The 13,922-nt window shown below is 38.9% G+C and overlaps 1 protein-coding gene across 1 annotated transcript; it reads right to left on the bottom strand.

Moving 5' to 3' along the window:
• Positions 1–372: 372 nt before the first annotated feature.
• Positions 373–13,922, bottom strand: LOC129351631 (TNF receptor-associated factor 2-like). The gene is made up of 10 exons (XM_055020585.1): positions 13,735–13,922; positions 11,984–12,062; positions 10,882–10,980; positions 10,292–10,453; positions 9,725–9,799; positions 9,522–9,596; positions 6,461–6,943; positions 5,987–6,164; positions 5,749–5,897; positions 373–4,505 (listed from the first exon to the last, which is right to left on the bottom strand). The coding sequence occupies exons 1-10, from the start codon at positions 13,920–13,922 to the stop codon at positions 4,287–4,289; spliced, it is 1,707 nt and encodes a 568-aa protein (XP_054876560.1). The 3' UTR covers positions 373–4,286.

Genomic DNA, 13,922 nt, shown 5'->3' with positions numbered 1-13,922 from the left:
GGAATTTCAGGGACAAAGACCCTTCTCACTTTTACAAAAAATAAAAAATAATAATAATTCTGACCAGCAGGACTTCTGAGAACATCCTGTGGATGTTGAGATCATACATGGTGGTGGCAATGTGATGCCTGGGGCTGCTTCCTGCTGCTGTAGGGTTAGGGCCAAGGTTAGGGTTAGGGTCATGACACATGGGTTGTGCAGCAGAAAAATAACCCAAAGCCCACAAAAAAGTTCAACTTTGCAAAAAAATACATAAATAAATAAAATAATAATAATAATAATAATAATAATAATAATAATAATAATAATAATAATAATAATAATAATAATAATAATAATAATAATAAATAATTTTAAAGTGGCCGAGTCAAAATTTATATTTAAGTGCCATTTAAAATTCCTAAATGTTTAAATGTGGCTGATTGAAAATATTTAACCAAAGACCCTCTGGAGTTTTGCAAAACACTAATTTTCAGTCGAGTCAAACCTATGATGGTTCTAGCTCCGGGGGGTGATTATTTCTCTGGAAAACTGCTTGTATGCATTTACCGGTACTCGGTTTATCTCCATCTGATATTAAGACACTCTTAAACATGCAAGTGTAACAAAAATTTTAAAAAAATCAACACCAGAAGACATGTAAGGTGACACACTTTGACCTCACTGTACGCCCCGTTAGCCTTATCAAAAATATATATATATATTTGTAGAGATTGGAAACAAGTGTTTCAGCTAGGGGTGCACTGATTTACCAGTTCCAATTTCCTTCATTTGGAGAAACTGGTGATCAGCTGATGCTTACATGTGAAGCCGATCTTATCTCATCAGCAAAGGTCTTAAAAATCAACCACTGTCCTCTTTAGCTCTGCGATGAGCCATGTTTGAGTGATAGAATGGTCATGTTTACAAGTTTGTAGCTAACTATTGTCACCCCACTGTTAGCAACTCAGTGATTTTCTTGCTAAATTTAGCAACATTTCAGACGCAAAACATTTCAGCCAATATAGGAATTGGCAGGTGAAGTTTTTGAAGATTAATCTGCCTGAAAACTGTTATCGGTGCACCCGTAGTTTCAACTCATCAAAAATCCAATGAAAATATAAATGTTTTTCTGTGAACTGTGTTGGAACATTCAAATAATACCAGGACTCAATAACATCAATTCATGTCAGCATGTAGCCTTCATTTGTACTGCATCTCTGAAGTCATCTTTCTGGTTATTTTTGCTTTGCTTTTTATTTTTCTTTCGTCTTTTTAGAGAAAGTTAGAATCTTTTACATTTTGTCAATGTCTTCAACTACTTTTTTTTAAGGAAGGGATAGTTTTGAGAGAAAGTGTTGGAAGATTATAAAGCCGTTACAGACCATCAGCAGCCCATAACTCTCTATCCACCTTTATTCAGTGTAACCAAAGACAACAAAATAATAACCAAGGCTTGATTCATATTTCACACCATAGATTTTCTTTCAGAGGAAAAGGACTGGAAAGACACACAAACAGAAACGTTAGCAGCAGAAGTACTGCAGATAGAATTGATGGGATTCAAGAGATGTTCAACAAATGATTCCCAAATGAAGAACAGCAGAGCCAGACATGGACCAATCGCTGTTCTGCAACAGTGTGTGAGAAATTCTGACAACATTGTGAGCAAAGCTTATGAGAGAAATATAAAATAAGAATGATGACATCACCAAATGTTAGACAGTACACAACAGTGAGCACAACAGCCAATAGTGGTCTGATCTATTGCTTTGACTGTAGATATTATAATCTGCCTCTCAGTATTGTCAATCATCAGCAGTTTTTTAATAAAAGGTGCATCATTTGAAATGCAAAAAAAAAAAAAATACTACAGGTGGAATTAAGACGATAAAAATCATTTTATGCACTTTATGGTGTACTGGTGCATACATTGCTGGCACCAAGTGAAGCGGTCAGAAGGAACTGACCGAATCGGTTGGATTTTATTGTACAACCAGAACCGTCATGTGGCGTCTGGGTTATCAACTTGGCAGGTGATGCTAATTTGTTTTCACAATGCGAACCCAAAATATGACACAAACCAGACTCTGTCAAGTTCAATTCATTTCGTCTGCCATGTCTGGGGGCCATCCTCTGATCTTCACTCAGCGTTTCCGCCGGCAACTGCCTGCAACAAACTGCCACTCGATAAATATAAATTTAGTGGAAATGTTTGAAATGCGTTTAAAATGTTATTAAGTATCAGTCACTGGTGTTAAAATATGAAAATACTGTCTGAATAACATCATGGCCTATACCTCCTATCCACCCATGTGATAAATGTAATGGAGTTTATTTCGACTGGATTGAAGATTGTTTTTTTGGTGGAGTTAACTCAAAATCAGACCTGGGCAGGTATTTTAGAAGATTTAGTTTTAGCATAAACTTTTTCAGTTTTCCATTTCTCCTTTCAGATGTAGAAGCTCTGATCTCCTTCTCGTTCAAATAATCTATCCAGAATGGACCATCTGAGTGCTTCATTTGGTGTTTAAATTTCTTTGGATGCTTTTCTGCAGCCAATTGTTTTAAAACATGGCCTATTTTTTTCCTGTGCATAGCTTCCACACCTGTATTAAACGTGTTATTTAAATAAGTCTGAAGTCCTATTAGATTACACCATCTTCAAAGCGAAGCGCTGATTTCATGAACATGACTTTTGAAATTTGTTGAATGCCAAACTATCAACAAGTCACATCAAAACAGAGAACAAGACCAGCAGGAGAAATGTGCATATGTGGAATCAGACATACAGTAATTATAAACGTATATGAAACTACAAGTGTTTTAGCTCACGTGTTCCCATATCATTATGCTGGCTTTCATTAACCAAGCACCATATTAATGCTGGGACTTGTTGGGAAAATTATTATCTTAGTTCATTTACTTTTATCTAAGTTCATTTACTTTTATTTGAAAGATTATGTTTTCATATTATTCTGTGTTGTTTTCTTGACTCCTTTCTTTTGTGATATACTCTTAACTGTTTCCTTAGGGGTTAGAAATGTTTACACATTCCTCTGCTAAAAGCTGTGTTAATCATTATCTGTGTCCTGAGGGGTGAATTTATAGAGGTCATCCTTAGGTCCGAGTAACAGCATGTCCGAGGAAGAATGACTAACTATGTAAAATAGCCAACCTCTTTGTTTGTTGACATAATAAAAGGCAGTTGGGGACTGAGAGCCGGCGGAGTGGATCCCAGACAGCGTTTGCCAGCGGTTCTCCGCGTTGGGCTCTTCTCCCCTCTTCTGCAGAAAAGTAATTTGTGTCTTTGGTTGATTCTTGCAGGTTGGGGAACAACATAAACCCAACACACTGCAGCGGCCGGTTACTGTAACTGCTTCATGATCATCAAACCAACTTAAACCACATAATACAGTTGACAAGTAGTTCATTTTCTCCTCCTTAAAGCTACAGATTTTGCAAACAAGGCGACGACTACAAAGAGGATCTGACTGATAGTCTGAATCCAGGAACACTTGTTCTAAAACCACTCGGATCAGCATCTGGGACAAAAAAAAGATCTGGATAGTTTTTGGTTTTATTAACTTACATTTTCTTATTTTTAATCAACTCAGACGACTTTCTTTTCAGCTTGATTCACGTGTGGTTATTTTCTCTATTAAACCCTATAATTAATCCCAAACCAGCTAGTTAAGATGGAAGAAAACTTGTGTAACCAGAAAAACAATCTTGTTGGAAATCGGTGAAACGATCACAGAAGACTTAATGAGTGTTATTGAGGAAGCTGAATATTTTCAGGGACTTGCGTGTTTGTTAGTTATCTTAGCGGTTAGTAAGTTCCCATTTTCTGGGTTATAACTAGTAATAACAAGAGCGTTAGCTAGTGCCTACAGGAAAGCTTCCTTTAAACCTTGACGGTGAGCCACTTCTGAAGCACCAGGAGCTTCAACATGTTCATGAGGGATTAATGAGGCGGGCAGTCAGCTTGTTTCACATAGTACACTACACAGTTGTTGGAATGCCTTGGTTAGTAAAAACGCTGTTTAAAGTTCTGCAGTCACTTTGGTGAATAGTCACAACTTTGATGCATAAAAGTTCTTCTGATTGGTAAAACAGAGACTAAAGGACTTGAATAGCCAACAAAGAAAAAATGATAACTTGCATATTGTCAACAACTGATTCCAAAACCAAACGACACAACACCCCCCGAGAGAAGTGCTGGTTACTGCTAATACGAAGGCCGGTTGATGAACAGGTTAGTCGCAAAAAAAGGCAAAGTTGGGATTTCTGCTCTTACGATTTCTCTAGAGCCCAGTGAGGTCGACGATGGCCTTTATGAAGATGGTGTCGTCACGAATGTAGGAGTTTTTGGAGTCCAGCTTGGACAGAGGACAGAAAAGCGGGCAGCCGCTGGCGATGTTCATGTCGCTGACGGGCCTCTGGAAGGACGAAGATGAGATGTCGGGCCGGAAGGCATCGATTATGTGCTCCCTGTTGTTCTGGTCAAGCAGCATGAGGGTAACCTACACAGATGGTACAAGTATTACCCAATGGCAGCATCAACAGGGAACCTGGAGCTGAGGTGGATTTTGTTTTACTGTTTGCAGGCTGGTATTGGAGATCAGTGCAGCAGAGATTTGGATTACATAAGACTATTCTCTCTACAGATCAGACTGAACTAAAGTTAATAATGCAAATCCCGCTAAAGGTGCATTTCTATTGCAGGTTTCAGTTTTCTGGGATCTGTTCATTAACATCCAGACCAAATCAGAATATCAGGGTAAAACCATCAGGAAACAGCCCTCTTTAAATTTCAGGGCATATCTAGTCTTTGAAGTAACCTCAGGATAACAAGAGCCACAATAGACTTCTCAGTCATTTATTTAGAGAGAAGGCAAAATAAAAATGCTCTGAATAAAAAATTAAGTACACCTCAAGAGTTAACAGCTAGTAGACCTTCCTCTAAAGCTGTGGTATGTAACCTTTTTACACATTTGTTAAAACTGTCGCCATGCTGTGACCGTTCGTTACAGACAGATAATCTGTCTCAGCTACTGCCTGAACTTATGAGCATAAAACACTGTAGTGCACAAAAGATTCTACCTGTGGTTGCAAACAAGCTCAAGTCTACAGCCTTCTACTTACTACGGTGCTTAACACTTGGTGAGACGTGTTTGTCCTGGTTCTGTTTCTAAAAACATGGTGCCTTCCACCATGCCCAAATAGATCTACTTCTGTCTTATTTCTTCAAAGCACATTGTTCCAGAATAATGTCGTTCGTTCAGATGCAACTTAGCAAACTTGCATCTTACTGCCATGTTGTTTTAAAGGAAAGAGAATTTCTCTTGGTAATCCTTGTAAATACAGCTGCACAATGAGAACTGAATTTTATTTGTTGTAACCTGAGCATGAGAAAAGTGCAAATCATGTAGGATGTGTGATTGATAGAAGTGTTTACTGTGTGCTGTGCTTGTTACAGTCTGATAAGTGTCTGCTCTGCACCTTACTTTCTTTTGTTCCTTAATAGGAAAAGCTGTCATATGACTATAATAAGTAGATAAACACAGTTTTATATTGTACACTCTGACGTGGTGTTTGTTCTCTGTGCTCATGCCACAAAGCCTGGACCCAAAGATCAAGCAAATAATTTTGGCCTGTCCAGGCAGCCTGGTTCCAGTCTGGATAGAGAGTCCTACAGCTCGTTTGAATTTATTTGGATTTTAGCAACATAATTTTTAAACTGATAAAAAAAAAGAAGACTTCTACCTTCTGATTGAAAGGCCACTTAAGGAGTGCGTCGCTGTGTCCTCTCATCACCACAAAGAACAGAGACAGATGTGTGCCACGGCCCGTCCCGTCACCATTCAGGTAGATTCGTAAGCACATCTTGTAGCCGTATTTACTTGTATAAAACGCTGGAAGACAAGATCAAACAACTGAGTGAGATCTTGGTCATTCCAGGCCCGAAGCGCTTGGTGAGAGCATCTCTGCATGGAATGCTGACCGGGGGAGAACATAGCAGGAGCGCGGCCAGCCACGGCATCCTGCCTCTTCTTGGTGAAATCGGAGATCTTCCAGATAAAGACTCCATCGTAGGTGGCTGCAGACATCTCCCTCATCTTCCCCTCCATCTCCACGATGGACAGGTCCCTCAGGCTGACCGTCCTTTCCAGCTGTCGGACCTGCAGTAAAGCACCAAAGGCATAAGGCCGTTTTAGCTGGATACTCTCAATCCACTAAATCCAAGGAACACAGCAGATGGGAGAGGGAGGGAGCTGTGGAGAAACTTAAAGCTTGGTCAGGTTCTTGAAACATATTTCAACCCATCATCTGAAAATGGAAAGAGTATGGCGCAACTCCATACCAAAACATAACTGTCACCCTAGGGCATGATGTGGTGTATGTTCTGGTGTCATGGGCTACATTGTGGTGTTACTGGGTATGTAAAGAAGCATCCAGGTCCAAGGATCATTCATACCTTGTTGCTGAGAATTTCAATTTTGTCCTGGTCTAGTCTGTGCTGACGGTTGTAGGCTTCCATGGTGGTGCAGGAACGCTCCATCTCCCGGTTCAGGACGCAGACGATGTTTTCAAACGTGTTCACTTTCAGCTCCAGCTCCTGACAGCGCCGGCTCAGCTCGGCCACCTTGGTCTTCTCGCTCTGGAGCTGCAGCTCCAGAGCAGCACCCATGGCGCTGGGCAGTGGAGTGAAGGACGTGGCCAGGGTGAGAGCACATGCACCCTGCACGGGAGCAGGGCCGCCCCCACCCAGCTGGCTCATCTTCAGCTCCAGCTCTCTGAGGGACTGGTGCAGCACCTGGAGCTTCTGGCTGGCCACCTCTAAGGTCTGCGGTTGGAGGCTCTCCAGACTCACCTTGATGCCCATGATGAAATGCAGAAGCAGGTTGAGGTGCTCGTATGAACACTGCCGCTCATGGTCGTGGATCTTCTCCTTCTCCACCTTCGAAACAGAAATAGAAACTAGAAAATTACGAAAATAAACAGTTTGTCTCTAAAGATTTGTATAAACAACACAAGACAGTAAGATTATGAGGCAAATTTAGCTTTTATTTCTTTAAGCAACTCCTGCTGTTTCTGAAACTTCACCGTCAGAAAGTCATCACAACATGGTTCCTCCATTAACCCTTTAACAACATTTTACCAGAGCAGCTCTGAGACGTAGCTCCTTTAATAAGTTTAGAAAATTCTCAGTTCCACCAGGTGTTTGCTAATAGCTGCTGGCTAGTCTAAAGGAGCAGGGGAGGCCTGATCTGTGAAGAGGAAGCTTGGAAACTGCAGCTCTGAGGAAGATCTCTAGGTGTGTATTATGATGAGGGCTCAACATTTGAATATTTTTACTCAAAAAAGTTGATTTTACCTAAACTTTTTAAAGTTTAATCGTTCTCTTAGACACTTCATAGTCACAATTGTCTTGTAGAACATTCATCCAGCTGAATAAAGACTCACTAGTGACACATAACATATAGATCTTAGATCAGGCTGGCTTTATAGTTTGGGTTCCAACCAAAATACAATGAGCTAATGTGAAAGTAAGATTCCAGGAGAGATCATTTATGAGTTTTAATAGAAAAAGACTTTTGGTCTAACTAACTGATTTATCAGAGTGGCTTTCAGAATGTCAGGGACCAACATCATTCAGAGTGGTGGTGGGGGAGCAGAGGGTTGATGAGTCATAATTATCAACAGTTACAGATGAAAGGAAAAAATAACAGCTGTAACAATTAGTGAGGAAGCCACAAATCCATGAGGTTTTTCACAAATGATCTCATTCAGTCAATAGGCTAAGATAGTAGTTTATAAGGTTTTTTCAGTCATCAGAATCAAAGTTTTGATCATTTTATGTTATAATAACTTATTTTATGGCACCTTTGACAGAAATGCTACTTCTCATTTTTTAACATCTTTCAAAAACTTTAAGTTGTCCTTAGCTAAAATGGTGGTTTAAACCACATGACTGGGTGAACAGCACACAGCAGCTTAACATAAATACATTTAGACCCACATTGGTATAAAGAATGGTGGTGGACGCATCATGCTGGGGAGTTCATGAAACAGCATTCAGCAATGGCTTCAATCAAAGACAGGAAACGCCTTTGATTCATCATGATCACTCAGTGGAATAAAACCAAAACACTATTGATCATTGATTTGTAATCAATATCAAGTTAAAACAGTGACTATGACACCAAATACTTTTTGGCTGTAGAGCTTCTAAACAAAGCAGGTAGTATGAAATGTAGCTGGTGTGATTAGTAATCTGATCAGTCCAGTTTTCTCTAACATTCTAAATAAAAGGATGGGTTTGACAAGGTAAACCAGTTCAAAAATATTATTACATAAAATAATGAATAAAAAATTTATGAGTTTCACTGTGAATAAAATATTTGCAAGACAGAAAAAGTTTTAGGCCCCTACTGTTTATCTTACCCCTGTTGATTCATGCCAGATTAACCTAAACACATGTAATCCTCCTCGTTGCTGTGAATCAGTGATCATTTGATCAGTGGTCATTCTTACATGAATATCTGAGGAAAAGTCCTGGAATCTCAATAATATCCAAGCCATTCAATTAAAATAACAGTTTTCTATTCTTTGTTTTTGGCTACTCATGATGCCCCTTATGGAAATGCCACCCTGGGCAGTGAGGCATCATGCCTATGTCACTTTGCATAAAAAGCAGCAATACAAGCCAACAATACAAGATTTAGCAGACATGTAGCAACTATGGAAGACTAAAAGGGACAACATTAATAAATACATCATTCAATCATTACAATAACCAATCAAGTTAGAAACATGTCATCAAATTGTTAAAATACAAACTTACACTAGCTTACAGAGATATTTAAATGTGTATTCAGTTATTTCAGGTCTCCTATTCCTTCAGGGTTATGATGAAATAATTCTCTGTCAAACTCACCTATCAAAGTTGAGGGGTGGGGCTTCGGGCGTATCACTATGCCATGAAGCAGAAGTTAGCTTTTGTTTGCAGCTTCTGATTCAAGAAATGACTAAAGGGCAATTCCTTCTAATTTCACACCACACTAACCATCTTTAATACACCCTTGAATGTGATAGGCAAGTTTAACAAAAAACTATTATGACACTGCAGGATCAGGAACCATGATTTAATTAAATACACATTGAATTAATTATTGGCATCAACTATTGTAAGTTTACATTTGAATAATTTAATTATATTTCGTCAACATTTAAACATTTGTTTACATCATGATACAGATAATATCTTAAGGACGAGTTTATTTTTTTCTTGATTTTGTCCCTTTCCATCCTCCATGAGCAACATCCTCTCCAAGAAATGCTTTTCAATAACTTGGCAAACTTACTTAAATCGTCAAAAATGCTACATTTTTTAGCTTACTGGAGGAGTTATGTTTACCTGGCCTTTTTGTTTGAATATGTCTGAAGTATGAAATATTTCATTTTGCCAAGTTATTAATGATTAGCAGTAGGCAGTCATGCACATATAGCAATTTATGACAAAAGTATCTACTTACAGACGTATCGCAGCCAACAACATGAAATCTGCATGGTGTTTTAAATTTACTGCAGAACTTAATATGGTCCACATACTGCAAAACAAAACAAAAATGAAAGAAGCCAATGGCGTAAAGAATGTCAGAGAGTTTGATCCCAAGCTCAGAGCAGAGAGACGTCCATCAGACTGAAGAATGGAGGAGAGTGGAAACGGCCAAGATACCTTCTCACGGGGGATCTTTTTCTTCGCACAGCCTTCACAGATCATTGGGTACTTTGGGCAGATTTCATCATGAGCCTAAAACAACAACATCTGCTCACATTTGCAGTCAGGAAGATGCACAAAATTGGAATTCAACAAAAGGAGCATTTCCTTTTAAAACGTCACATTCAAAATTCAAGTTTTACTTATTACATTATTTACATAATGATAATATCTTTACTGCATTATTAGTGTGTGCAACATAAACAACTGTAAAAGCCCAAGTGTAAAATGAATTACGACAAATGATTACTGTCTGTGATTTTTCTGTGATAAATCATTTACAATTAAGACCTGTCATATACTCATATGATGATGCGACAAATATGATAGTTATGGCATATCCATGATTCTTCTAAACCATGATTAATCACGGTATTCATTATTCATAAATCCAAACCATTTCAATGAAATGGTTTCAGCTTCCTGGCAGCCCAGTGTTTCTGAGAACTACTGTATTTGGTAACTCCTAGCACAAGTACCCACAAGCAGCGGATCATGAACAGTGTTTAGTTGTTTAATCCTCACCTTGATGTTCTTTAAGAGGAACGGCTCTTTGCAGTATTTGCAGTTCAGTGTCCTCTCTGGACACTCTCGCTCGTTGTGGCGCTCCTGTTCGTTGGCTCTCATCAGCTCTTTGCACGACGGACACATGATGATCATGAAGTCACAGTTGCCCTCATGGCTCGCCTGCAGGGGCCCAAAAGCAGCAGTTCATTATTTCCTTCAAAAGTGCAACACAGTTCATGCCTTTGATGTGGTCATGGATCCAAAATGGTGGGAGATTTTGGCTTTGTTGCATTCAACAAACAGGAAATAAAATAATTAGATTTTATTTTCTATTTGGCCACCAATCAGATCAAAAGCCTTTGTTGAGCTCTTGATGACTGATTTGTGTATGTTAATGCAAAGCCTTTGGTAAACTGCTGCTTTACATTGAATTATCAAAATTCCTTATATTTATAAACATAAACATATTATTTTGTGAGCTGGGCCTGATAAAATGAATGGATGATCAGATAGCTCTATTTCTTTTTGAAAGGACTAATCTGTCAGAATCCGGAATAAGAAATGAAGGGTATGTTTGGCCCATAGGGTAATAATGCTCTGGGATTTACCTCAAACTCTCTGACAGTTCCAGTCCATGTGCATCCTTCATTAGGACAAACTGCTGCCAAGGCCTCCACCTCTCTCCGAGCTGCGTTGTCTGGGAACGCCTGGGCAGGAGAAAACGCCTGTCACCGCTGTGTAGAGTTACAAACTCTCTGCATTGGTTTACCGCTGGACACAACGCTGGGAGCTCACTTTTCTCCCCTGGCTCTAATTTTACCACATATGAAGATAGACAACAGAACCAGAGTTGCAGCTTCCGTTTTCTTTTTATTGTGGCAACAATTAGAAAGTAATCAAAAGGTTTTGTAGAACTGGATCCAAGCTGAGCAGCACTGGATCAGAAACCCAGAAAACACTGATATGTTACTCTGTTGACTCTCAGGGTTGTTTTTATTTTTAGGGTGGTACATCCACATATATTCTGCCTCTCATCAAGTAAATATAGAAAAAATTCAACACTAGTTCAACCTTATTACTGATCCTTTTTTTTATTTATTTCACCTTTATTTAATCAGAATAAATACCCCTTGAGATTTTTGAACCTATTTTTCAACAGTCCTGGCCAAGAGGCAGCAACAAATACAAAATAGAAAAATTACACAGTTAAAAGAAAATGACAAGCTATAAAAAAAGGGGGGGGAAAGAAAAAACAGCTGCCTATCTTTGAATTGGGCTCAAGAACTTTTAGTTTGGATGTAAAAGAACTAAACGAGACGAATTCAGTCAATCTCAACATTTCTTGTAGCAAGTTCCAACAAGAGGGAGCAGAGTGAACAAAACCATTCTTACCCAAATCAGTCCGAGCAGAAAGAAGTCACAAATCATGTGAACGAGAAGTATAACACTCAACATTTCTCAGTGTGGCTGCAGTACAAATATAGGCCAGCAGGAGTCTAGGTAATCCCTTGTAAATAAAAGTTAACCAATGGGATTCCCACGCAAAACTCAGTCAAAGTAACCATAGTGACAGAGCTAGTGTAAGAGCTGAGCTTTGTGATACTAAAACTTAAACTGAGCCTGAAGTTGACCTCCTGTGGTAGTAATCTCAGGTAAGGACCAAATATCTGAAGCATTAGAGGAAACAAAAGGAAGGTTCAATGTGCTTACACCGCCAGGCTTGAGAATGGAGGTGGGCTCCTCAAACAAGTCCTCCTTGATGCATGCACTGCATTTCTGTGGTCCAGAACTAGGAGAGGAAAAATAATTAACACACATTACTTCTGTTTCACCTGCTTTTAACAATCTGTCAATACATCACACTATTTCCACAGGAGAATTACCAAAAAATATAAGAAATAAATAATATAAAGTTGTTGTACTTTGACATGCAAAAGCATTCATACCTGAAACCTTTTTAGATCGAGGGTCAGGACTTTTGATGAATTAATTTTATATATATTAACTTGTTAAAATTTTAATCAAATGATTCACTTTTTTTCATATACAAAGTTTATGATAGGAACCTTTGCATTTGCACGTCTCTGGTCCACATGTAAAGCAGCATCTGCAAACAAGCAGTGATGGATGACAAAGCTGCTTCTGTTGCAGCTCCACTGGAGGTTCAGCTGTTGATAAACTTATATGTCTATTTATTCAATAATTTAGCTGCAAAAGTATTTTTTCTTATTGAAAATCTTTCTTACTTTGTATAGTTTTCAATTAAAATGTGATTAAAGATAATTAGTTACACACCCATCACTAATTTTTTTCAGGTTTCAGATACAGACTTGTGTTTTAGAAAGTAAGTGTAGTGGGTTTTCCAGTAACTTTGGATCATAATTATCAAAATATTTTAAACTTTACATTTTGCCATCTCTCTCCAGTTCTCTTTACAAGGTGCAGATTTTTTTTATTCTGCATGTAAATGTTTTTGTCATGCAGCCATTAATTTGAACATCTTTAGCAACTCATCTTGTCAAGAAATCTTATCAGATACGTCGATGAGAGTGTACTTCAGTAGTGAGTTTTTATTATGCACTGACTGACATTGACCCAGAATTAGGTACGTTTTCATTTTTTGACCTACAAGAGAGCATTCTTGTGTTTCGTCATACTCAGATAGTTGTCATTACAAAGCTGTGACAGCATCTCAACTGTATTTAATCACACAGGCTGACAATGATTTGTTGACTTTTTTTTTTCGACTAAAGGACAGCAAAGAAAAAGGAAAAGTGCCATTCCATCCCACACATGCGCACTTTCAGACTAGAAACCCGGTGATCTCATTCTCCTCAGCGCACCGTCACTCCAGAAAGAAAACCAATATGGGATTATTTTTCATTTATTATATTCAATAACGAACATATAACGGTATCATTTGAAATCATAATGCCGATTTCTTTTCAAGATAAAAATGGACACAATATATGTTACTTCTAGTTAGAGTAAATACGTTATTCCAAATTTAAATAGACAACCCAAACTCCATTCCAAAAATGCCCAATTTTACACAGTATAGTTGTATTTAAAGCTTTGGGGGATTATAATTACTGGAATAAAAGACACGAATCTTCTGGTATATTCGGCATGCAAAGCAACTTGATAGTGATTTTATTTCCTTCACGTTGGGCCAAACTTTTCACCTTTTCCACTTCCAAACCAGCCTCATCAATAAAAACACAATCAGCTCATCACTCAGGTCCTGATTTCCTCTTGGCTGAGACAGTGGTTGTGAATTAGCCGTTCGCTAGACCCCTTCTAATCCCCTTGATGTTATTCATTTTTAATCCGATAAAACGCTTCCCGTGATAACCGGTGGAGAAGAGTTAAAACGTGAATTTTGTGAATGGAGTCTGGCGGTGGGCTCCACATACTCCAGCTAGCTCCCTCCACTAGCAGCCCCCACACTCACCACTCACCTCACCAGCTTGTTGAAACAGAACGAACAGAAGCGGTGGCCGCACTGGGCCTGCAGGGGCCTCCGCAGGATTTTCTGACACGAGTTGCACAGATGCTTGTCCTCCAGGTTGTTGGCCAGAATTTTCTTTGGGAAGCCCGGCTTGTTGCCTTCCAGGGAAGATGGTGGAGACGGCTCTTGTGCAGCCAT

This window comes from Poeciliopsis prolifica, unplaced genomic scaffold (genome assembly GCF_027474105.1).
Source record: "Poeciliopsis prolifica strain line A6 unplaced genomic scaffold, Auburn_PproV2 SCAFFOLD068, whole genome shotgun sequence".
NCBI lineage: Eukaryota > Metazoa > Chordata > Actinopteri > Cyprinodontiformes > Poeciliidae > Poeciliopsis > Poeciliopsis prolifica.
Note: the sequence above shows the minus strand (reverse complement) of the source record. Positions and strands in the feature narration are given on the sequence as shown.